We start from the raw sequence: 25,362 nt of genomic DNA on the forward strand, positions 1-25,362 counted from the left end.
TTTGATATCCTAGACCAAAACTTCAGGGTACAACTTGCTAACTGACAGGTTTCCTATGAGTGGGGAACTTTTTCAAGTATTTCTGTAAGTGTTCCTGTAAAGTAGAAAAGGAGGGGAGAAGCAGAGGTCACCAGAGATGGTCCTGCTTCCAGCTGAGGGAATGGTGTTCCATGGTGCCCTCTGAAGTTGGAGTGAATGGTACTGGAGAAACTGGAATAGAAACAGGTGTTCTCCATAAATGTACAGTGTTTTGTAGAATTCATACACTATAACATAAACTAAAACTTAAAAATAATTTTAATGAACTGATTTACTTGAAATAGCAATTGACACCGCATTTTCTTCTAGTTAACATCAATTTAAAATACCTAGATCTGAGAACATTAAAACCCACAGGGAATTGGTGTCTAGAGAGGACAAATTTGGAGGTAAATGCTTGTTATTCTTTCTCCAACACATGTGTTTTCTTTTTCTTTCCTTTTTTTTTTTGTGCATTTCTGGAGTCTTGGACTATGGGTAAATTCCACCCATAGGCCCTGTTGGAGATACAGAGCAGCAAGTCATCTCCGGCTATGAATGTGCTTCCTCTGTGGCCAAGTTCACAGCAAGGGGAGAATGGTCGCCTAGTTTCCTTGAGCCCTTCAGGCCAAATCAGTCTTGGGGGAAGAGCAGGGGTTGTCCAGCCAACAAAACAGCCATTCATCAATTGCCTGCTACGTCTATCCCAAAAACATATGGATCAGGCTGTTAAAGGACTTTGAGCCCACTTTTATCCTTCCAAGTTGCCCCTTTTTGCATCTAATGTAAATGAGGGTGAGGCAATCAGGCTCATCAGTGGGTATTTTTAAGGAGGAGGGATTTACTTCTTTCATTACTGGCTATACCAATAAGTAAAAATTATAGAACTTCACATGAAAATACTTATGTAGAGAAATTAGAATACAGTAACCATAGAATTCCTTTCTAGAGCTCTTCTGTAACTTGGAAGTCTGTATTTATATTTTCTCCATTCAATATTTTTTAAGGATTCTCAAGATTCTTGTAGAAACCTGGTCCCTGTACAGAGAGTAGTGTACAATGTTCTCAGTGAACTGGAGAAGATGTTTAGCCTGCCAGTTCTGGAAGCACTGTTCAGCGAGGTCAACCTGCAGGAATACCCCGATTTAATTCACATTTATGAAAGCTTCAAAAATGGTAATTAGATTTTTATCTACCTTTTGATTTCCAGGGTCGATTTTTTTCAATAAGTGTATACTGAGCTCCTACCATGTGTGACACATTTTGTTGGGCAGTGGGGATAGAGTAGTTAACAAAATAGACATGTCATGAGTCTTCTCAAAGCTCATGGCTTATGGTCATGGTAAAACAAGCACCTGGATGTCGGCTTCACTGGCAACTTGGACTCACAGGACAACCAGAGCAACACTGGCATCAGATTTACTTAGAAGAGCATAGAGTAAGAAACAGAATCCCAACAGGGAAGCTTCTTCTCTTCAGTGGGAGCCCTTGCAGTGGTCTACATAGCAGTCCACCAAATTGACTACTACCTGCCCTGAGTGACAACTTAGCTGTGGGTGCAGGATCCACCTTGGCTCAGCACCACATGCCTATGGGAGTGTATGTCTCTTGTAACAACTCCATAGTAACAGCTTTCAGGACCCCATATGGGCAAGCTGAGTTACAGGAGCAAACTGAGTTACAAGAGTTATCAATTGAAGGAAGACCACAACTATGGCTTCCTCACAGGTATTTGTTGTCCATACATAGTCCCAGTCAACCAGTCATGGGTCATTTCTAACCTCTGTTTGCCTAGTAACACTGTAAAAAAGGCTATCTTTATTAGGCTTTCAGAATATGAGCAAGAAAGTTAACCCTGGGTCAAGTTTGCCTTCAGTGAAGTAGAAGTGGTTTTGCTAACCCTTTATCCACAAGGGATGAAACAAAGATTAATTAAGCAATGACAAAACCAATTACTCTGCCAGGGACTATTTTTGGTGCTATACCAAACTAAAGGTTTCATTCTTGATCTTTTTCCTGAGAATGCATAATTTATACTGTTAAAATGGTACACATTAAAGACGTCCTACAATTTTTTTACTTGCCTGGAAAACTTTTTATTCCCACACAGTTTGATCTCAATCCAGTTCTCCAAATAAGAGATAGAGACATCACAAGAGAAACTGGCACATGCCCTGAAGAGGGTGGATGCTATGGGAACTGTAATAAAAGTTTGAAAGCATGTCTGCAGAACAGGACAAATTAGATGTGGCTAAATCTGAGAGTGAGAAGCAACATAGGAGCTGACTTAGATCAACTGGAGGAAGATATTGAATGGTCTGGAATTTAAAGCTAAGGAATTTGAAGTTTACTTACTAGGCAATCAAGAAATACTACAGGTTTATGAACAAGGAAAGAAATTTAAGCAGTAGTTGCATATGGCTTATTGATTTGTATCAATACTAACCTTATCTAGATTAATAATAAAATAATTTCTATAGCAAATATTCAAGTCAGAAAAGGAATAAAAGGAAATCAAATACCTGGGCACAAATTTCAAGTCAATGTTTGTAACCAGGATGGTCCAGGCTGTGGGGATGGAAGGGAATGGTGCTATCTTTACTGCCCACATTCTCAGGGGCTCTGTTCCTCTCCATGGACTGCAGGGATCCCCCTTCCTAGCTCCAGTGCCCTCAACTCATGTCTTAGTTTCTGGCGCTCCTGGTGCTTGGGTGACCTGCCCTGAGGATCGCTGTCACTGACCTGAGACAGCACCACACACCACCCCGTCCAGCACAGCAGCCCACCCACCCTCAGGGAGATGCTGCTGACTCTCGGACCCTGAAGTTCACACAAGCTGCGCCTGTGTCCTCTGTTATGTTTATTTGAGAACTGTTCATCCTCCCCGACCCAATTAAGACAACGTTCTCCTGTTTTCTAGCCTCATCTTTAAAGATATTGAGGTTTTCTCATTTTTTTTCTATTTATGTTTTTTTGAGACAGAGTTTCAATCTGTTGTTGCCCAGGCTGGAGAGTAGTGGCATAATCTCGGCTCACTGCAGCCCCAACTTCCTGGGCTCTAGTGTTCCTCCCATCTCAGCCTCTTGAGTAGCTGGGACCACAGGTGTGCAATACCACATCCAGCTAATTTTGTGTTTTTTTCAGATATGAGGTCTAGCTATGTGGCCCAGGCTGGTCTCAAAATCCTGGGCTCATGCAATCTTCCTGCCTTGCCCTCCCAAAGTGTTGTGATTACAGGTGTGAGCCACTGCACCTGGCTGATTATAAAAAAATGGAATCTTTCTAGGACTTGAGACCTTCTCCCCAGGAAATTCCCCAGTTTCTTCCTTACACTTGATATATGCCTACCCTGCCATCTGACAATTTTGAGGGTAACATAGCTCACAATGTTTCCATTACTCCTTTATCCTTAAATCTTGAGTGTCTCCTTTCTGTGTAGGACAATAAAGCCTTCATTGTTGGGGTCTTCTCTTCTCTGTCCCAAGGGATAACAGGAGAACTTTAGGTCATGAGGAACCCTCTGAGCTCTGAGTCACCCAAGGACTGGAAATTCCTAAAAGCATGATTTCCAGACATTGTCCCTGGTCCCTGTAGATCTCTAATTGCGTCTTCTCTCTCCCACTCTTCAGTAATCAAAGACAAATTGCCTCTCCGAGAAAGTGATGGAGAAGAGAGGGAGGAGAGGCCTGGCATCCAACTAAGTCTTGAACAAGGTAAAAATGACAGAATAAAAACTATCTCTAAGAGACGTTAGGGATCCAAGGTTCTGAGTGGAGATCGTGAATCAGGGAAGACATACGGAAGGACAATGGAGAAGTCAAGGAGGGGGTTATATGAGCTCCTAACCAGATGCAGGGTTCTGGAGAAGTGGCCATGACAAGACATAGTTGGCTCAATAACCATAAGGGAATCAGAGCCAAGTGTGTCACTAGGCCAGATTTACAGATGCCAGCTACCTAGAAGTAATTGTGATTTAGAAAGTTCCCTGTAGGGGATCTGTGTGAAGTTGTGAAGGGTTAAGAACCACAGCCCATGGTCCGTGGTCAACGTCAAAGAGGAGACCCTTGGAGAAAGAAAGGCTCCTGTTTTACCTGTACTGTCATATTCACAACACTTCTGACACCAAACATGTCGGTGGTCTCTGCACACCAATCAGTTCTCCAATTCTCTGCAGATACCACCTGATATCTTATAATTTAATTGAATTCTGCCACTAATTGCCCAGACTTAGCACAGACTCCACAGGTTAATAGCTCATTCCCATAAGAATGCCCCCCACTTCAGATGCCAGTTGCAAGTCTCAGGTTGTGGCCTGTGCTTCCGACCAACTTCCTGTAAATTGGAGGTTCCCACACGCCCTTCATTGGCTTCGATACTTTCCTAGTAGATCACACAGAGCGCATGGAAATGTCTGACATTTATTATAAAGGATACAACTCAAGAACAGCCAAGTGGAAGAAATGCATAGGGCAAAGCGTGGGGAAGGGCACAGAGCTTCTGCCCTCTTTGGGACACGACTCTCCTGGCACTTCCATGTGTTTGCCAACCCAGAAGATTTCTGAACCCAGTCACTTAGGGTTCTTTATGGACATTCCATTATACAGTCTGAGTTGATTAAATCATTGCTACCTGATTATTAAGTTAACCTCCATTCCTCCCCTCCCCTCCCTGGAGGTCAAGAGGTGGAGCTGAAAGTTCCAACCATCTAATCTCACGTTCAGCTCCCCTGGCAACCACCCCCCAATCCTTAGGGGCTTTCCAAAAGTTACCTCATTAACATGAACCCAGATGTGGTCGAAAGGGGCTTGTTATGAATAACAGAAAGTGCTCTTTTCACTTGTCATGACTTAGGATGTTTCAAGGGTTTTGGGAGCTCTGACCAGGAGCAGGGAATGAAGACTGAAATGTGTATTTCTTATGATATCACGGGAGCTACTTGGTGATGGCAGAATAGGGGAAACATTTAAATGTGAGGATGTTGTTTAAGAGCAGGAATTTTCAAAGAGAAAGGCGGTCTTGTAGAGAGACTCAGAAAGGAGGTGGTGCACATGGAAGAGGATGTAAGTACCTAGAGGACGAAGGAAGGGAAATGAAACTGTAAAAAGGGGTAAAAGGCAACAAAAATCACCGTGCCATTAACAGCTCACTTTGATTGAACATCTACTCTGTGGCAGTTGGTTTAATGCTCATGACAGCCATTGGAGATTAATATTACTTATATGCCTATTTTGCAGATAAGGTAACTGAAATTCAGAGATCCCACAAATGGAGTTTACCTAGGGTCAGATGAACAAGGAAAAACCCAGGTGTTCTACCCCAGAGCCTGCATTCCTAACTCTGTGCTATCCAGGGAATCTAAAAAAAAATAAACACAGAAAAATGAGGAAATGTTTGCAGACAAAAAGATCCAGAAAAAAAGAATACCAAGAGCTGGAGGAAGCAGAGGCTACTCAGACACTGAGTCCTCATGGAAAAGCCAGTGAGAAAGCATAAACAGATGTGGAGAGGGAGGGTGTTATGTAAAAGGGGGTGGGCATGAGGCAACCAGGACTTCGAAGAAACTGAGCTAAGGGCCCTGGGCAGGGTAGCTCTGGGGACAAAGGCAGGATCACTCTGCCATAGTCAGTTACTGGAGTGTATCACAGAGGACACTCAGCAGGGTTGTCTGGTCAAGGCCCCTGTCAGCTAGGGGTGCAGCTGACCCAGTCCCCTATTCTCGAGGCTGGAGTCTGACTTCAATAATTAGGTGGCATCTGCCAGCTCCAGATGACCTCTGCACTGAGACTTAGAAGGGGTCTTTAACTCCTACATTGCAGAGACCAAAAAGGGATTAGAAGAGAATGGCAAGATCCATACCTCAATTTCTGAAATAAACTTCTAATTTCTTCCTGCCAGGAGCTGGTGAAAACTCTTTTCAAAGCCTGACTTGGCCCCGTTGGGGTTCCCCATCTCATGATGGTTTGTTCCTGTTTACTACTCTTTGAGCCTCTGCTATTCTTGCCCCATTCTGAAACGTGCTGTGGGGTTGCCTCTTTGTGTTAATGATTGCCCAGAATTTTCAGTTTTTCCATTTCTGGGATTTAAGTAACAAGTCCTTATCTTGCCTAGGAGGGTTTCTTCCTCCCACACCCCTTAAGCACACTTGCTGCTTGTTCCTGCTGCCGCTGAGCCTGGTCGTTTTACCCATGTGCCTGCTTCACCATTTTCTGCCTGCATCTGCTTGAGTCTGGCTGTTGCTTGGTGCCTTGATCTTACGTCCATCAGTGGCCCATGCTGTAGTGGTTGGAAGGGAGTGACGGGCAGCAGGGGGCAAATAAAATATCTGTGAATCAAACCATGGTTTAGGTTCAACCCCATCTGAAAATGGACTCTCAGAGCACCCCTGTGAAACAGAAGAGATAAATGCAGACAGAAAAGATACAACCAGTGACAAAAATGGTTTGCTAGGAAGCCAACAAACAAATGAACAATGTGCTCAAAAGGCTGAGCCAACAGGTAAGACTGACTGGGTTCACGTGAATGGGGACGAGCCAAGGGGCCCTGGCTGGTGGCAGAGGAAGAGTCTAATGCACAATGCAAGGAGACACCTGTTTAATAAGCATGGGAAAATCACACAGACACAGAAGGGGCCTGATATACGGATGAGCCTGATACACTGACATACTGATGACAAAGACCTGGAGGAAGAAAGCTAGAAGTAAAAACTGAGAGAGAAAGGGGAAGATTTGCAGAGTCTCACCAAAGAAGAGAGACAGAAACAAAAGGCAAAAGGAGAAAGTAGAGAGAGATTGGCCAGGAATCAATAAAGCACAAACACCTTCCTGCAGCAGTATATGCAGACAGGGGTATAGGTAGAAACAGGAGAAGAAAGGAGAAGCAAGGTGAGGTCTAACCAAATGGAAATAGGACAGAGCAAGGCTCCACTGGATTCTCAGCTGGGATCTCATTTATCTCCAGAATCCTGTGAACCAGTCGCTGTCCAAGTGAGTAATGGGGATGCTGGAAGGGAGACGCCCTGCCCATTGCCCTGTGATGAAGAAGGTAATTATTGCTTACCTTGCCTATTTTCTTTCCTTTCTTATTCAGACGCTATACATTTGTTGGTTGGTTGGTTGGTTGTTGTTTTACCATCGTAACTACTTTTTAAAATTAAAAACTGGATGTATTTAGCATTACATGTTGTTTTGAAATATGTACACATTGTGAAAAGGCTAACTAGCTAATTAGCATAAATAATTAGCATAAATAATCACCGTAGAGCTAATTAGCATAAATATTACCTCAGGTACTTATCGTTTTTGTAGTGATAATGCAAAATCTATTCTCTCAGTAATTTTTAAGAATACAATACATTATTAACTATATTAATCGTGTTGTATAATAGATCTCTTAATGTATTTCTCCTATCTAACTGAAATTTTGGACTAACATCTCCCCAGTCCTCATCCTCATATCCCCAGCCTCTGTTACCACCATATACTCTCAGCTTCTATAAATTCAACTTTATTACACTCTACATATAAGTGAGATGTCATATATGTCTTTCTGTGCCTGTCTTATTTGACATAACATAATATCCTCCAGGTTCATGGTTGTTGTTGCAAATAACAGGATTTCTTCCTTTTCAAAGGCTAGATAGTATTTCAGTGTGTAGATGTATTTCATTGTGTATATATTTTCTTTATCCATTCACCTATTGATAGATACTTGGGTTGTTTCTATATCTTGGCTATTGTGAATACTGCTGCAATGAACATAGGAGTGCAGATATCTCTTCCATATACAGATGACCCCTGATTTATGATGGTCAGACTTATGATTTTCAACTTTACAATGGGTTTATTGAAGTATTAAATGCATTTTTGACTTATGATATGTTCAATTTATGGTAGGTTTATGGAAATGTGGTCCCATTGTAACTCTAGGAGCATCTGTACTGATTTCATATCCCCCGAATATATATTCAGTAGTGGAATTCATGGATTGTATGGGTAGTTCTACTTTTTATTTATTTGAGAACACTCCATATTGTTTTTCTTAGTGATTGTAGCAATTTACATTCCCAGCAACAGTGTACAAAGGTTCCCTTTTCTGCACATCCCCACCAACGTTTGTTATCTTTAGTCTTTTTGATAGTAGCCATCCTAACCAGTACGTGGTGATGTTCATTGTGATTTTAATTTGCATTTTCTTGATGATTTCTGAAGCAGGGCATTTTTTCACATATGTGTTAGCCATTTGCTTGTGTTCCCTTAAGAAATGTTTATTCAGGTCCTTTGCCCATTTAAAAATCTGTTTGTTTGTTTGTTTTTAATATTGAGTTGTTTGAACTCTTTCTGCTAATTTTTGCCTTAGTTCTACTTCTTTGTCTAGTTTCTTGAGGTGTAACATTAGGTTGTTTGAGATCTTTCTTCTTTCTTGATGTATTCTTGTGTTTATTGCTATAAACTTCCCCTCTTATAACTGCTTTTGCTGTATCCCATAAGTTTTGATATATTATATTTCTATCTTCATTTGTCTCAAGATTTAAAACTTTTTTCCTTTTAATTTCTTCAATGACCCATTGGTTGTTTGGGAGTCCATGTATTTGCAGATTTTTCAAAATTCCTCGTTATTGATTTCTAATTTCATATCTTTGTGGTCAAAAAATATATCTGATATAATTTCAGCCTTCTTTACTTTGTTAAAACTTGTTTTGTAGCCTAACATATGATATATCCTGTAGAATGTCCCATGTACAATTGAGAAGAGTGGTAGTTTTCTGCTTGTAGATAAAATATTCTATATATGCTTGTTGGGTCCCCTTAGTCTAAAGTATAGTTTAAGTTTGATGTGTTCTCATTGATTTTCTCCCTGGACAATCTGTCCATTGCTGAAGGTAGGGTGTTGAAGTCCCCTAGTATTATTGTATTAGTCTCTCTTTCCGGTCTCTTTCAGGTCTATTAATATTTGTTTTATATATTTAGTTGCTCAAATATTGGGTGCATATGTTTACAATTGTTATATCATCTTGATAAATTGACTCCTTCATCATTACATGATGACCTTCTTTTTTTCTTTCTTTCTTTTTGTTTCTTTTGTTTTTGTTTTTCTTTTGGAGATAGGTTCTTGCTCTGTCACCCAGGTTGGAGTGCACTAGTGCAATCATGGCTCACTGCAGCCTCAACCTCCTGGGCTCAGGCAATGCCCGCAAGTAGCTGAGATGACAGGCATGTACCACCACATCTGACTCTTTTCTTTTCTTTTTTTTTTTTTTTTTTCATTATTTATAGAGACAGGATTGCCCTATGTTGCCCAGGCAGGTCTCAAACTTCTGGGCTCAAGCAATACTTTCACCTCAGCCTCCCAAAGTGCTGGGATTACAGATGTAAGCTGTCATGCCTGGTTTTATCATGACCTTTTTTGCCTTGTTTTATATTATTTGATTCAAACTGTATCTCATCTGACGTAAATATACCTATGCCTTCTTTCTTTCATTTCCATTTACACGAAATATCTTTTTCTATCCTTTCACTTTAAGTCTATGTGTATCCTTAAAAGTGAAGTGAGTGTCTTGTAGGCCACGTATACTTGGTTCATGTTTTTTAAATTCATTCAGCCACTCTATATCTTTTTATTGGAGAATTTAATCTATTTACATTTAATATAATTACTGATAGGTAAGTACTTTCTTTTTTTTTTTTTTTTTTTTTTAGACAGAGTCTCGCTCAGTCGCCCAGGCTGGAGTGCAGTGGCACGATCTCGGCTCACTGCAAGCTCTGTTTCCCGGGTTCATGCCATTATCCTGCCTCAGCCTCCCAAGTAGCTGGGACTACAGGCACCCACCACCATGCCTGGCTAATTTTTTGCATTTTTAGTAGAGACGGGGTTTCACCATGTTAGCCAGGATGGTCTCGATCTCCTGACCTCGTGATCCACCCCCCTCGGCCTCCCAAACATTTTGTTTATTGTTTTCTGCTTGTCTGTAGATTCTTTATTCCTTTCTTTCTCTCTTACTGCCTTCCTTTGTGATTAGGTGATTTTCTCTAGTGATACACTTTGATTCCTCTTTATCTTTTGTGTATTCACTGTAAGTTTTTGCTTTGTGGTTAACATGAAGTTACACAAAATATCTTATAACAGGCTCTTTTAAGCTGATAACAACTTAATTTTGATTGCCTACAAAAACTGCACTTTTACTTTACTCCCTCATTTAAAATGTTTGATGTCAGAGTTTACATCTTTTTTTATAGTGTATACCTTAACAAATTATTGTAGCTACTTTTTTTTAAAAAATTGTCTTTTAACCTTCATACTAGAGGTAGAAGTGATTTACACACTACTGTTACAGTATTAGAGTATTCTATATTTTGACTGTACATTTACTTTACCAGTGAGTTTTATACTTTCTTATATTTTTATATTATTAGTTAACATTTATCTCTTTCAGCTGTAGCATTTCTTGTAAGATAGGTCTGGTGGTGATGAATGTATTCATCTTTTGTTTTCCTGGCAGAGTCTTTATCTCTCCTTTATTTCTGAAAGACAGCTTTGCCAAGAAAAGTATTCTTGGTTGTCAGGTTATTTGGGGGCACTTTGAATATTTCATCTCATTCTTTCCTGATCTGTAAGGTTTCTGCTAAAAAGTTCACTGCTACCTTTATTAAAACTCTCTCATATGTTAGTTGTTTCTTTTCCTCTATTGCTTTCAGGATTCTCTCTTTGTCCTTGAATCTTAACAGCTTATTATAGTATGTTTTGGTGTAGTCTTGTTTGCATTGAATCTGATTGGAGATCATTGACTTTCTTGTACCTGGAAATTTATGTCTTTCACCAGATTGGCAAAGTTTTATACTATTATCTCTTTAAATTAACTTTCTACTTTTGTCTTTCTCTTCCCTTTTATGAATTCCTGTGATTCAAATATTTGCTCTTTTGATGTGTTTCATAAATCCTGTAAGCTTTCTTCATGACTTTCCATTCTTTTTTCTTTTTGTTCTCTGACTGTATTTCAAATAACCTGTCTTTGAGTTCATATTCTTTCTTCTGCATGATCAATTCTGCTGTTGATGTTCTCTGATGCCTTTTTAAATTTCATTCATTGTGTTTTTCAGCTCTAGAATTTCTGTTTGATTTTTTAAAATAATTTCAATATCTCTGTTAAATTTCTCATTTTGGTCATTTATTATCTTCCTAATTTTAGTGAATTGTTTCTCTATATTTTCTTAAGGTTTGCTGAGATTACTTAAAACAATTATTTTGAATTCTGTGTAAGGCAGTTTGTTATCTCCATTGCTTTGGGGTCTGCTGTGGGGAGATTATTGTGTTCTTTTGGTCATGTTATGTCTCTTTGGTTTTGATGTTTCTTGTTGCCTTACATTTATGTCTGTGCATTTGAGAAAGTAGGAATTATTTTAGTCTTTGCAGGTTGACTTTGTCTGGGAAAGCCTTTCATCCTATTTAAAGATTCTAGGAAGGCCATCTGGCATGGTTCAAGGGCAGGTTTGCTGCTAGAGTCCTCAAGCAGGCTGGTCTGGTGCCTAGGACAACCAGTGGGCAGGTCTGTGCTGGGGGGAACCTTGAACCAGAATCTGCAGGGTTCTACACCACTGGTGCAGGCTTCTTTAGGCACTTCAGTAGGCCTGAAGCCCAGTGCTATTGAAGCCAGCCAGCTGCTGGGATGGGCCTAAAGCCCAGTGCCACTGGGTCCAGTTTGTCACTCAGTCTGGTCTGGATCGTGGGGTCACCGAGGCTGAAATAGAGCTGTAGGAGGCTGGAGACTGAGTTTGCAGGGCTGGACTGAATCCTGGGGCTGCAGGATTTAGGTTGGGGTCAGGGTGAGCTTGGAGGTTCCGACCATGGGTACTGGCTAGAGTCTGGGGCTTTGGGAGCCAGATTTTATTGAAGACAGTTCTGTGGTTTGGGTCTAAGGCAAAGTCTTGTGCTCACTTCCTTCTCCTTTCCCCAAGCATATGGTATCTCTCTCAGTGCTGTGCTTCCTGGAGTTGGAGAAGGTGACACAGTGAAACTTTTCTTCCTGCCCTTTTCAATGTGCTCCTTCTTATTTCTGTGTTACACCCAGGTGCTGTGATCTTTCATCTGGTTTCCTCAGCTCTTGCAAAGGTGTTTTCATGCATAGGTAGTTGTTCACGTCAGTGTTTCTGCAGGGGAAGGAAGGCTGGAGAGTCCTATTCTGCCATCTTGCTCTGCTTCTCCCCAATTTTCTAATTATATCTTTATTTCTCTATAAGCGCAAAACTTTCCTTTGTTTTCTTATACTAACTGCCTACTCCCACCCAAGACACACAGACTTTGTTCACAGCCTCTGGCTGCTTTTAACAGGTATGAGATGGAAGGGAAAAAGAGAGTGAATCTTTTTAACGGAGGGCCTGTCCCTGGTTAGAGAATGCAAGAAGAAAGAATACGAAAGAGGTTAACTGAGGAATATTAAATAACAAAATACAGTTGACCCCTGGACACTGTGGGGGGTTAAGGGTACCAGTGCCCTATACAGTCAAAAATTTGCACATAACTTTTACCTACCCCAAAACTTAACTGCTGTTGACCAGAAGCCTTACTGCTGACATAAACAGATGATAACACATATTTTCCATATGTATTATGTGCTGTATTCTCACAATGAAGTAAGATCTCCAAAGTAAAATGTTATTAAGAAAATCATAAGAAAGAGAAAATATATTTACTATTCATTAAGTGGCAATAGATAATCATAAAGATCTTCATCCTCATCATTGAGTAGTTTGAGGAGTAGGAAGGAGAGGACGGGCTGGTCTTGCTGTCTCAGGGGTGGCAGAGGTGGAAGAAAATCTGCATACAAATGGACTCATGTAGTTCAAGCCCCTGTTGTTCAAGGACCAACTGTATATGAGTGAAACAGATTTTAGATAAAGTGACATGGTATCCATACATTGCCATGTTGTGGAGTTGATGAATAGAAATATGTTGCAAGTTACTTTTCAAAAGTTATCATGAAAACATAGAAATTATGCATGATGCTGCTTGTCAGATTTTCAAAGGAAGAAAGCCCAGGTGAAAGACCTTCAGGAAGGAATGGCAAGTGGGGGGACTCTGGTGTGGTAGACTATGGCACTAGAAGAGACCTTTGGTAATGACTGGAATGTTTGAGATGAGGAAGATACAGAAAGACAAAAAGTGATGTAGCGCTCACCCAGATGCAAAAGTGTTTTTGGAGAAAAAAAGTGACATAGAAGAAGCTTGCAGAGGTAACATTAATAATTAAGAAATAAAGGCTGACTCGAAGCAGGTAGGAAATGTAACAGAGATGCAATGTTACATAGGGGACAACAGGCCTGGCACGAGTTGAGGCAGGAAAGCCCCTAGGGCACAGCTTGTAAGGAGATCTCACTTGGCATGTGAGACTGAGCTTCCTTAAATTTCAAGGCACCCAAGGCACCACCTTCATCTCACCCTAGTTCTGACTCTAAGAGACAGTAATTTTTAAAAAGTGTAGATAAAAAAAAAGTACGAATAGAAAAAAAAAATAGAGGGAAAAAAATACCAAGAAATAGGAAAAATGGAGGAAGGCACAAAGAGAAGTATGCAGAAAATGAGTTAAAAGACAATGAATGAAAATTGGTAGAGAGTGGATCACACAAAGAAGGGAAGAGAGAAGACAAATCAAGACATTCTCTGATCTAAGGAGACAAGAATGGGAAAGGAGGCACAGGGTTTGTCCTATTACTATGGAGGACCAGCTGCCTCCTTATAGAAATGGCCCCTGTGACTCCACCTCCACCCCCAGATTACAATAGGCCTCTCCTCAGGCATCACTTCCTCTCCATGGCTCAATCACCATCTAGGACCTGTTGATTTCTAAACATACGTCTCCAGCTCAGACCTGTCCTCTTGACTCCTATCCCCAATTGCCTGAAGACCTTTATTTAAAGACCTGAAGAACATCTCTCTTCAGGAGCTGCATCTGTCATCTATTGCTGTGTAGTGTAACAAACCATCCTGAAACTTAGTGGCTTAAAACAATCATCATTTCATTTGCCACTTCTGTCAATCCCAACTTTAAAATATCTCTAATTTGTCCGTTTCTCTTCATCCCCAGCACAAACATCCTAATCTAGATCCCTGTCACTCTCACTAAAATTAGAGGAACAGTCTCCTGTCTGGCCCCCAACCTTACTCCTCTCAAGTCTGCACCTCAGCTGAATGGACTTTTCCAAAATAGAAACCAGTTGATATGACTCTCCTGTTTGAAAGCCAGTGCCTTCATGTGGCCCTTAGCAGTAGGTCAACACTGCTTGGAGTGGTGAATTGAAGGATGCCTACCACACACCTGCACATTCCCCATCACCCTCTTCTCACCCCTTCATGCCACATTCCCACCACACTAAGCTTCCTTTACTTACTGGAATTTGCCAAGCTCTCTTTCTTTCATCTCTGCCTTTATATATGCTTTTGGGAAAACAGTTGGGGGTAATCTTCCAAAGCTGAAAATATACATACCCTATAACTCAACAATTACATTCCTCAACAGAAACCAACAGAAATGTGTGTTATGTCACCAAAACACATAGAAAAGAATGCTCAGGGCAGCATTATTCATAGAAGCCAAATGCTTGAAATTGCACAAATGAATAAATAATTCATGGCTTATTTTTATAATGGAATACTATCTAGTAGTGAAAATAATAATTCAAAATGAATACAGATGACTTTCACAAGCATGTTGAGTAAAATATACATATAATTTTGGGGGATTTGGCTTCTTTGGGGAGATCTATATATATTGAGAGAGAGGTGGGGGAGAGAGAAAGAGCGAGAGAAAAGAGATGATTCAATTTATATAAATTACACAGCAAGCAAACTTAATCTCGGTGTTTGAAACCTCAATGATAGTTGGCTTTGAGCAAGTTAGTGGAAACAGTGGGAAGTGTCACTAGGAGGTATCTGGGGTATTGGTAATCTGTTTTTTGATCAAAGTGATTTACTTCCTTTGTGATCGTTCAAAACCCACTTTTATTCATCTGTCTTATACTACCATTATAATTTTTATTTTTTTTAAAAAAGCAAAATAACCATCAAAGGATGAGAAGAGCAGGTAAAGGGAAAGGTAAAAAACAAAACAGAGCCAAGAGAGGCACAAAGGAAGGGACAGAGTTGAGCAAAAGGAAAAACAGGGAGGTGGGGTGAAGGTCTAGCCCCAGCAGCGAAATTGCAGAGAGGAGGAGTTATTAATGATAGTGAAGGAGGTCCACTGGGGAGACAAATGAAAACTCTTCATTTATTATAATTTGGCCCAGGGGCAGAGCCACACAACCATGGAATCCAAATTAATTCCTGTTCTGTGCGACTGGTGGATATAAAAAAGGAAAAACCATGTTGTACTTCAAATGCTGAACGCCAAGCCCAGGCATCTGACATAATAGGTAAGGCTGCCCAGGAGAAGTTGTAACTGTGAGTCACAGGTTACCAGGTAAGGGACTCGGGGACTTCATCAGGGCCCATCGGGGCAGTGCAGGTACCTGGGATGGAGGCAGGAAGGGAAAGGGGCTGGTACCTGATGCAGTGAGTCTTCAGCTTGACAGAAGAAAGTCCTTGGGAGCTGGGAAAATACCAGAAGACAGAAATGGAGGTAATCAGTAAGAATGTCAGAGAGGCTATTTCTGAAGTCAGAGAGGGCTGGCTCATGCCTGTAACCCCAGAACTTTGGGAGGCTAAGGCAGGCAGACCACTTGAGTCCAGGAGCTCAAGATCAGCCTGGGCAACATGACGAAACCCCATCTCTACAAAAAATATGAAAATCAGCCAGACAAGATGACAATGTCTGTAGTCCCAGCAACTTAGGAAGCTGAGACAAGAGCGTCGTTTGAGCCAGGGACGCGGAAATTGCAGTAAGCCAAGATTCTGCCACTGCACTCCAGATTGGGCAACAGAGCAAGACTCTGTCTCAAAAAGAAAAGAAAAAAGAAAAAAGAAATAAAAATAAAAATAAAGTAAGAGAGGAAGTTATGGGAGAGGAGTTTAAAAAAAAAAAAAAAGATCAGGGAGCCAAGATATTCACAAGAGGAGGTGAGGGGAGAAACACAGCAGACAAAGAGAGGTATAAAGAGACACCATCACCAGAAACAGAGGCAGAAGCAGGGGAGATGGCAGAACAAAGGGGAAAGATGAGAAGTAAAATGAGAATGAAAGAAAAAAGTAGAATGAGGGTTGGGGTAAGAACAGTGTCAGTGGATGGGCACAACTGCCTTCTGTGTGTCAATTTTATCAGCTTTTGGTTAAGAACCTGGAACAAACTGCAGGTGGCATGCATTCCAGGAACACTCCAGGGTCTTGAGTTAACTTAGCTTTCCGGGTCTTCCTAGTGCTCTTATTGTGGAATTTCCTGGTGCGTGGACTCCTTGGTCACACCCTGAGACTCTTAATGGTTTTTGCTCCTTTGTGCAGTCATCAGCAGTGAGGACTCTGAAGGATCCACCGATGTTGATGAGCCCCTAGAAGTCTTCATCTCACCAGTGAGAAGTAAGCCTGGTAAGGAAGTTTAGGAGAGCAAGACTTGGGCTGTGGGAATCTGATTTAAAAGTTACTGTTTCCTGATGCATTTTATTCTGAGCTCATTCTGTACAATGGTTCCATTTTATCCTGGGATCCCATTATTTGCATTAATTTTACTTGACCTTTTTGGAAACTGCAGAGAGACAAGAAATTGTTATAAACTTATTTTTGAGAAATAGCCTTCTTTCTTGATGGATTCTATTAATCAATATTCATACCCATACATTGATTATATAGCAGGAATAGGTTAGCAAAGTGATGAGTTTGTTTTTAAAACTAACTAGTTGCTACGTCTATATAATGTTAGATTTATATAGTGGCTTTTATAGAGAATAGAAAGCTAAATATTCCTTTATGGGAAGATCTTATTGTCACCTGATCACGAACTTTGAATAGGATCAAAAGACATCTCATCCAACTATCTGGTGTTGGCAAAAATAAACACCTGAGATAAAGTATTCTGAAACCTGAAGTATTGTTTCTGACAGCATTCTTCAGCAAGTAATGGCACATTTAGTGATTTTTCAAAAGACTTTTGCAGATTGTCTTACTTTTAAATTTACGATAACCTTAAAAGGGTAAACAGAATAGAGATTCTCATCCTTGTTTCCTAGAAGAGAGAACACAATTGCATAAATGCTTCAAAGTCATCTCCACAATCTCATGGTAAATTAAAGACAAGGCTAGTATCCTGGATTCTGAGTTACTTCCTTTGTGAAATGAAAGACAGAAACATTATTAAAATCTTGTATTATCTCAATCCTATTTGCAGCATGAGTTGTCATAAGATTTATAACTTTTTAGTGTTCAAATTGGTTGATTTGTTTTGCCCTTTACTTTCTAGATCCAGGGGATATTAGAAACATGCCACTTTAGGGAAAATACACTAGGGAAAGACCTAAGAGCAAAGAAGAACCTCATCTTGATGTTATAAAATAACAATGTAGTAATACATTCATTCTAATTGCTCACTGCATCTTTCAAAGTAAAATGTAAATTTGCATTAGTTTTTAGACAGTACATACTCTAACTTTGATCTTGGTGTAAGCAAAGCGCTCTAAAAATTAGTCCCAAAATATGTCTTTGGCTCAAACACAAGAGGAAGTTATTTCTCAGCCTTGTAAACAATTCAGGAAGGCACTGTGTTGGTGGGAGATAGAAGAGGCTCACATCTTTAACAGAAGATCTTCAAAGTCTCCCTGCATGAAAAATAGAAGCAGAAACAAAGGAAATGTGGAGTGGCAAGTAGAAGGGATAAGAAGTAAAAGAAGTGTGGGAAAGCAAAGGCCAAGCAAACCAAAATTTCCCTCTGGGGACAAGAATGGAGTATCGCTAACCCACAATGCAGGTAACTTGAAAGGATCGAGACAAGCGTGGCCTGTGTACAGGCGAGGACTTGCAGGCATTTTCAAGGTTTTCTAGGTTTTCTTATTAGGGAATTTCCTACTGAATTGATTCCTTGGTCACACACCGAGACCTCTAAAGAATCCCATTCTTTTATGCAGTGATCAATAATGACAACTCTTTAGAATCAAATAAGGAAAAGGAGGGCCAAGAAGCCACTTGCTCACGACCCCAGACTGTACCAGGTAAGAATATTAGAGTTGCAACCCGAGGCTGCAGGATATCCAGAGTACAAATCCAGAACTCTGTTTTCTTGATTAGTTTCATTCCGAGTGGTCTCCTTATTCCTTGATTCTGTAAATTCTAGAATACCACTTTCTACATTTAACCTCTCTGGCCCTATTGAGAAACGGAAGACATTAGGAAGACGTTATAAACTCTGGTTGAACTGGATTGGTTCAATCGACTGACACATTGAAAATGTAGCAAAAATATTCTAGTAAAATAACAGTCTTTTTTAACAACAAACTATCAAGAGTTATTATGTTAAGGGTCGAAATAATGTACTTATTCTCTACTACTACCCTTTATATTTGATAGAGCATGATAAGCACAGTCTTCCTTTATTCATTGATAATATTGTCTTAATCACAAGCTCCGAAAGTCTTCAAAGAATAATTTGTGCTGCTGTTTAATTATTAATGGAAAAACAAAAAAGGGGGGACTTCAGCTACACCCAAACCCAAATTATAGTTCACTCATTGGCTTACATTGTGATTTTTCACAGGGCTTTTGTAAACGAACCTTCATTTCCCCATCACAAAAACCTTAACAGGGAGGTAGAGTAACTAGTTTATCCCTGCTTTATATGTGAGAAAATGGGAGCTAGTGGTGTTTAAGAGTCATTTACAACCAGGCACGGTGGCTCACACCTACAGTGCCAGCACTTTGGGAGGCTGAGGCAGGTGGGTTGCTTGAGTTCAGGAGTTTGAGATCAGCCTGGACAACATGGAGAAACTCAATCTCTACCAAAAATATAAAAATTAGCCAGGCATGGGCCGGGTGCGGTGGCTCACTCCTGTAATCCCAGCACTTTGGGAGGCCGAGATGGGCAGATCACGAGATTAGGAGTTCGAGACCATCCTGGCCAATATGGTGAAACCCTGCCTCTACTAAAAATACAAAAATTAGCAGGGCGTGGTGGCGCTCGCCTGTAGTCCCAGCTACTCAGGAGGCTGAGGCAGAAGAATCACTTGAACCCGGGAGAGGGATGTTGCAGTGAGCCGAGATCATACCACTGCACAACAACTTGGGTGACAGAACGAGACTCCATTAAAAAAAAAAAAAAAAAAAAAAAAAAAAAAGCTCGGGAGGCTGAGGTGAGACAGAGTCACTGGAGCCTGGGAAATTGAGGCTGCAGTAAGTTACGATTGTGCCACTGCACTCCAGCCTGGGTGACAGAGACCCTGTCTCAAAAAAAAAAAAGAAAAGAAAAAGAATGAGATCATGTATTTTGAGAGAACATAAATGGAGCTGGAGGCTATTATCCTTAGCAAACTAATGCAGGAATGGAAAAGCAAATACCACATGTTTTCACTTGTAAGTGGGATCTAAATAATAAGAACTTATGAACACAAAGAAGGAAACAGCAGACACTCGGGTCTACCTGAGGATGGATGGTTGGAGGAGGGAGAGGAGCAGAAAAGATAACTATTGAGTACTGGGCTTAATCCCTGGGTGACGAAATCATCTGTACAACAAACTCCTGTGACACACGGTTACCCATGTGACAAACCTTCACATATATCCCCAAACCTAAAATAAAAGTTGAAAAAATTTAATAAAAAAGAGGCATTTCCAAATAATACACACAGAGGATTACAGGGATTGCTGGGCAGGATCCCAACATTATGACCCTGAACCTCCAGAACTGGATTCACTAGAAGGAGAGAGAGAAAAATGCTCATCAAAATTTCGTTATTGGTGGGGTGTGACGGCTCACGCCTGTAATCCCAGCATTTTGGGAGGCCAAGGCAGGCAGATCACCTGAGGTCAGGAGTTCGAGACCGGTCTGACCAACATGGTGAAACCCCATTTTTACTAAAAATACAAAAATTAGCATGGTGGCGGGTGCCTATAATCCCAGCTACTCAGGAGGTTGAGGCAGGTGAATCACTTGAACCCGGGAGGCAGAGGCTGCAGTGTGCCAAGATCACGCCACTGCACTCCAGCCTGGGTGATAGAGCAAGACTCCATCTCAAAAAAAAAAAAAAAAAAAAAAAAAAAAAACTTTCTTATTAACCCAAGCCCATTTGCCATGTCAGTTGTCATAAAATTTATAACTCTCTTGCATACAAATAACGAGTTTCTCCCTTTTACTTTACAGAGCCCATGGATTCCAGAAAATCATCTATATTCAGAGAAGGGTTTAGGAAAAGAGGTAAGAGAAAATAACAACTCTTCATGGTTATAAATGAACAATATTTTCTACAAAAGAGTCAAACTAATTCCTTGCTATATCCTTCAAAGTAAAATATAAATTTGCTTTAAATTTCAATGGTTCCTATTTTAACTTTTGTATTAGTTAGGTTGGCTAACTGCTATAACATATGAACCCAAAGAAGTCAATGACTCCAATACAACGAAAGGTTTTTTATTTTTTTTAGTAGAAGTTTATATTTTTTTCAACTGAATATTTCAAGGATTTTTAGATGGGGAAGAGGTTGGGCTCTGTTTCAAGCAGTTCTTCAGGGAAGCAGGCAAGTAGAAGATCTGCCTTCTTTGATCCTAGACTTCCATGGTTGCCCTGAGAGAGAAGCAAATGTACAAATAAATACAAATCCATATACAAAAACCACAACAAATCCATAAAGAGACAAGTAAAGAAAGAAAGATAATGTGGTGTAAGAAGACAGAGGGCCAAGACAAAGCAGAGATGCCCACTAGGGCTAAAATTTTCTCAGCCTCAGGCTCAGGTGACAGTGAGGGATAAAATACTAACCTTGAGCTACAAAAATCTGAATCAAAAGGCAGATCATGGAGGTTTGAGGGCACGGACATTCTTGCCCTGAAATTTCAGAGCATCGCAAATTTTTCCTAGTTTCCTTTTCGTAGAATATTCTTCTGGCTTGGTTCCCTTATCATACATTGAGACCTCCAAAGGACATTTGCTCCTTTCTGCAGTGATAGGACAAGACCACAACTTTTCAGACTCCAGTGAGGAGGAGGCGCCCCCAGAAGTCTTAAGCGGGGTACTGAGAAGCAAGCATGGTGAGACGGGTAAGAACAGCCCCCTTGACTCCAGGGCTCTGACTTCAGAGCATCTCTTCCCTGGTACACTGTGCTCTAGGCATGCACAACAGCTATCCAGGAGCCAGTTCTCTGCATCTAACTCATCTGGTCCTTTTGAAAAATGCAAAGAAAGAAGTGACTCTAAATTCAGACTTAACGAGATGGTTGTGGTTGAGTGGCAGTGCCCTGTTTACTACATACTGCCTGTATTAGTCCTTTTTCATGTTGCTGATAAAGACATACCTGAGACTGGGTAATTTACAAAAGAAAGAGGTTTAATGGACTTACAGTTCCACATGACTGGGGAGGCCTCACAATCATGGCAGAAGGTGAAAGGCACGTCTCACGTGGCGGCAGACAAGAGAAGAGAGCTTGTGCTGAGAAACTTCCCCTTATATAATCATTCAGATCTTGTGAGACTTATTCACTATCACGAGAACAGCACAGGAAAGACCTGCCTCCATGATTCAATTACCTGCCACCGGGTCCCTCCCACAACACATGGGAATTCAAGATGAGATTTGGGTGGGGACACAGCCAAACCATATCACTGCCAGACCTATTAACTCCAAAGTATTAGATTTATGGAGTGATTTCTACTTCTGCCCATTCCCTGTTTTATAGAGAAGAGAAAGTACATTAGTCTGGTATTGCTTGATTTTGTCACAAACTTGTTCAAAATTCCAAAGCTTCTGGTCATACTCTCTAGTTATTGACAGAAAGACAGGCTCCTGGTTCTTACCATCAAATTCAATTCATAGCTTTTGACAGATGGCCCCTAACATGAAATTGGCCAAATAGTGATATTTGTGAATATATTTGCAAATAAGATCTTCTTGCATCTTTACAACAACCTAAAATGTGGGCAAGATAACTATTGTTCCCCCCATTTGACAGATGGGGAAACTCAGGCACACTTAAGGATCTTTTTTCTTTGCACATCATATATGAAAAGTTATGGGAAGAGACAAGACTAACAGCCCGAATTCTTAATAAATATTCATAATCCTCTATAAAACCTTCAAAGCTAGATGTACTTCAAAGTTCAAAAAATGTTTTATTATTTTAGAAAGACAATGTGATTTATATTCTATATACAACAAAATACCCCAGTAGGATCCAGGAAGAATCCCATTCTCAAATATACTAATGTTTATACAGCAAATTATATAAATATTCACACGAAATGTGATAAGATTTTACATAGACTCATGGCAACTCAAGTCCAGATTCACTGCCAAATTTGTTAACTGCAAACCTATGAAAACAATATTGGTTATTAAAATATCTTCAAGACCAGGTGTGGTGACTCACGCCTGTAATCCCTATACTTTGAGAGGCTGAGGCAGGTGGATCTTTTGAGCCCAGGAGTTCAAGACCAGCCTGGGCAACATGGCAAACCCCATTTCTACAAAAAAATACAAAAAATTAGCTGGGCATGGTGGTGCACGTCTGTAGTCCCAATAACTTGGGAGGCTGAGGTGGAAGGATCATTTGAGCCTGGAAGGTCAAGACTATAGTGAGCCAAGATTACACCACTGCCCTCCAACTTGGCTGACAGAGTGAGACCCTGTCTCAAAAAAAAAAAAAAAAAAGGTCACTAATTTTGCAATTACACTAAAGGATTGTGGATCTGTGCTCCATTTCATAGTAATCCCTTCCCCTTAGATGGGAAGAGACAGAAATGATCCTCAGAGAATATTTGTAGTCCAAATTCTGTCAACAGTGTAAGTAAGCAGCCATAAGACTTATAGATCTTTTAGTTAGATATTATTGATTTGGTTTTCCTTTACTTTCTAGATCCTGTGACTTCTAGAAGTACATCTACTTGGGGAATACCCAACAGGAAGAGACGTAAGAGCAATTAAAAACTCTTGATGTAACAAATGTCTTTCTTTGCTACAAAAGCTACATTCAGTTTTTTTTGTTATATCCTTTAAAATAAAAAATTAATTTGTTGGGATTTTAGATGATTTGCATTTTACATTTTCTTTTTTTTTTTTTGAGACGGAGGCATTTTACATTTTCAACTAGATGAGTTGGGCTAGTATAAAACATAAACCTCAAAATGTTCAAAGGTACAAGTTCAACATAAGTTTATTTTTCACTCACATAAATAGGGTAAAGTAGTTCCTGAGTGGAAGGGGTGCCCACACAGTCATTCAGGGCCCAGCTGATGGAGGCTCTGACATCTTTAAAATGTTGCTTCCATGGTTCCCTTGGATAAGAAACTGAGATGGAAGCAGAAGTATGTGCAAACTAATAATGAAAGGATAAGAAGTTTAAGAAACAACGTCATCCCCAGCCCCAGCCTCAGAGAGGGCTCCTGGAGCAATCTTGACCAACAGGTCAGATGATCAAAGCCAAAGGGTGGCCTAGTAGTAGGAATATTTCTCCCCCTCCTACACAAGCTTCTCTTGTTCAGTTTTTCTTTTAAAGAATTCCCTACCGACTTCTTTAAAGAATTTTCTTTTAAAAAATTCCCTAAGACTCAGACTAAGACTGTTAAGGAATTTTTTTTTTTCTGCAGGTTTCAGCAGCAGTGACTTTTCAGAGCTGAGTAATGGAGAAGAGCTTCAGGAATCCTGCAGCTCATCCCTAAGACGTGGGTCAGGTAAAGAAGATTAGGATGCCAAGACTTGGCCTGCAGAATGTCAGGAATCTGAATTAAAAGCTGCTGTTTCCAGATACTTTTTATTCTGAGCACCTTGACTGCCTTGTATCCAGTTCATCTGGGAACTCCTTTTTGCATTTTAGAAAATAGAAAGAGGCAGGAAATTATGATAAACTCATGTTTAACAGAATGAGTCTCACTGACTAAATGTATGTAATTATATTTTGCTGTTGTCGAAGAAATAAATAGCAAATTTGTGGATCCTTTTTTAAAAAACCTGCTCTCATTCCTGTTAACACTAAGATCTTAGATTTTTACAGTGATAAATGGGTTGACATCAATGTCGTTTGTAATTGTAAAGCCTCCTACTATGTAATTATAGACAGAAATAAAAACTTCAGATCGAACACTCTCAAACGTTAGTATAGTTTTTGGCAGATGTCCTTCATCATGTAATTGGATTATATTGTGTTATTTCAATGTATTTTGGCAAATAAGATCTTATTTTATCCTCACAAAATTTTTAAGACATAGTCAGGCTAACTCTTACTAAACCCATTTTGGGGTGAGGAAATAGACGTACAGAAGTATTAGGGCCAAAAAACTAAAGAAACAATAGAAACTAGCAACCCAGGTGTCTCATGGTGGGTGACTGTTGTATGTAACAGACAGGAGGATAAGAGCTGTGTCATTTAAGTCAAAGTCCAAAGAAGATGCACAAGGAACTCAGAATATTCACAGGAGACTATACCAGTGCCTGATGCCAGAAAGCTTATTTAGCAACAACTGTGAGCGTGTGTGAGCATGTGTGTGTGTGTGTGTGTGTACACATGCATATATTTGTTACGTATAACATGTATACATACATAAACACACACATATGTGTGTGTGTGTGTATATATATAGGTTAATAATATAATCTTTATGGGGAAGGAAAAATTGAAATCGCAAAGAGACAGAATAGGAATGGAACCAGCTATATAATATACAAAATACCTAGAAAGATAGAAGCAAAATGGATAAACATAGAAATAAAGGAGAACAGAACATCATTGAATGAAACAGAAAAAGCAACACAGGAGACAAGAAAAATCAAAGGGAGATGAGTTCACCTAATCAAAGAGATAGAGACAAAAATGTATAGCAGCAGGGCAATGGGCAGAAAAATGAGAAGTAAGGAGGAGAATGAGGTGTGGTTAGATAGAGTAGGGCTGTGAGGTGTACTCATTGATGTAGGTGTATTTTTTTGTCAGTTCATCTAAGCTCTGAAAATAGTTCAGCATGACCACATTGAGACAGGTTCCCTGGTTTCCTGGTCACTGTCTATAGTCTATTATTTCCTTGCTTATCTTCATTGTCCTGTGAATTGAAAGCTCCTCCAATGAATACAATGAATACACAAAGAGAGTCAGAAGAGATGCAGCCCATTAGCTTGTGATGGAGAAGCCAATTATGATGTTAATTATTAATTATCTTTATTTTCCTACTTGCATGGAGGAAAAGCTCTTTTTTCTTTTCCTTACCTCTCCCGCAAAACATATGCACACACACATACACACCACACACAC

At 40.1% G+C, this 25,362-nt stretch overlaps 1 protein-coding gene across 13 annotated transcripts in view; it reads left to right on the forward strand.

Annotated features, from left to right (window-relative positions):
- The window catches only part of SP100 (SP100 nuclear antigen), a 136,951-nt gene that overhangs the window by 31,291 nt on the left and 80,298 nt on the right, over positions 1 to 25,362 (forward strand). For 7 of the 13 annotated variants that reach the window (XM_073020134.1, XM_038001405.2, XM_038001407.2 and 4 more), the window contains 12 exons: positions 1,026 to 1,194; positions 3,648 to 3,731; positions 5,914 to 5,976; positions 6,364 to 6,513; positions 6,976 to 7,059; positions 15,291 to 15,416; positions 16,438 to 16,521; positions 18,051 to 18,134; positions 20,276 to 20,329; positions 21,004 to 21,168; positions 22,981 to 23,034; positions 23,711 to 23,794. In XM_073020134.1, the coding sequence (XP_072876235.1) occupies positions 1,026 to 1,194; positions 3,648 to 3,731; positions 5,914 to 5,976; positions 6,364 to 6,513; positions 6,976 to 7,059; positions 15,291 to 15,416; positions 16,438 to 16,521; positions 18,051 to 18,134; positions 20,276 to 20,329; positions 21,004 to 21,168; positions 22,981 to 23,034; positions 23,711 to 23,794 (1,201 nt within the window). Of the gene's footprint in view, positions 1 to 1,025; positions 1,195 to 3,647; positions 3,732 to 5,913; positions 5,977 to 6,363; positions 6,514 to 6,975; positions 7,060 to 15,290; positions 15,417 to 16,437; positions 16,522 to 18,050; positions 18,135 to 20,275; positions 20,330 to 21,003; positions 21,169 to 22,980; positions 23,035 to 23,710; positions 24,212 to 25,362 lie in introns of those variants that run through there. The other 6 variants (XM_038001408.2, XM_038001413.2, XM_038001412.2 and 3 more) reach the window with 4 other exon arrangements.

This window comes from Chlorocebus sabaeus, chromosome 10, assembly GCF_047675955.1.
Source record: "Chlorocebus sabaeus isolate Y175 chromosome 10, mChlSab1.0.hap1, whole genome shotgun sequence".
Classification (NCBI taxonomy): Eukaryota; Metazoa; Chordata; class Mammalia; order Primates; family Cercopithecidae; genus Chlorocebus; species Chlorocebus sabaeus.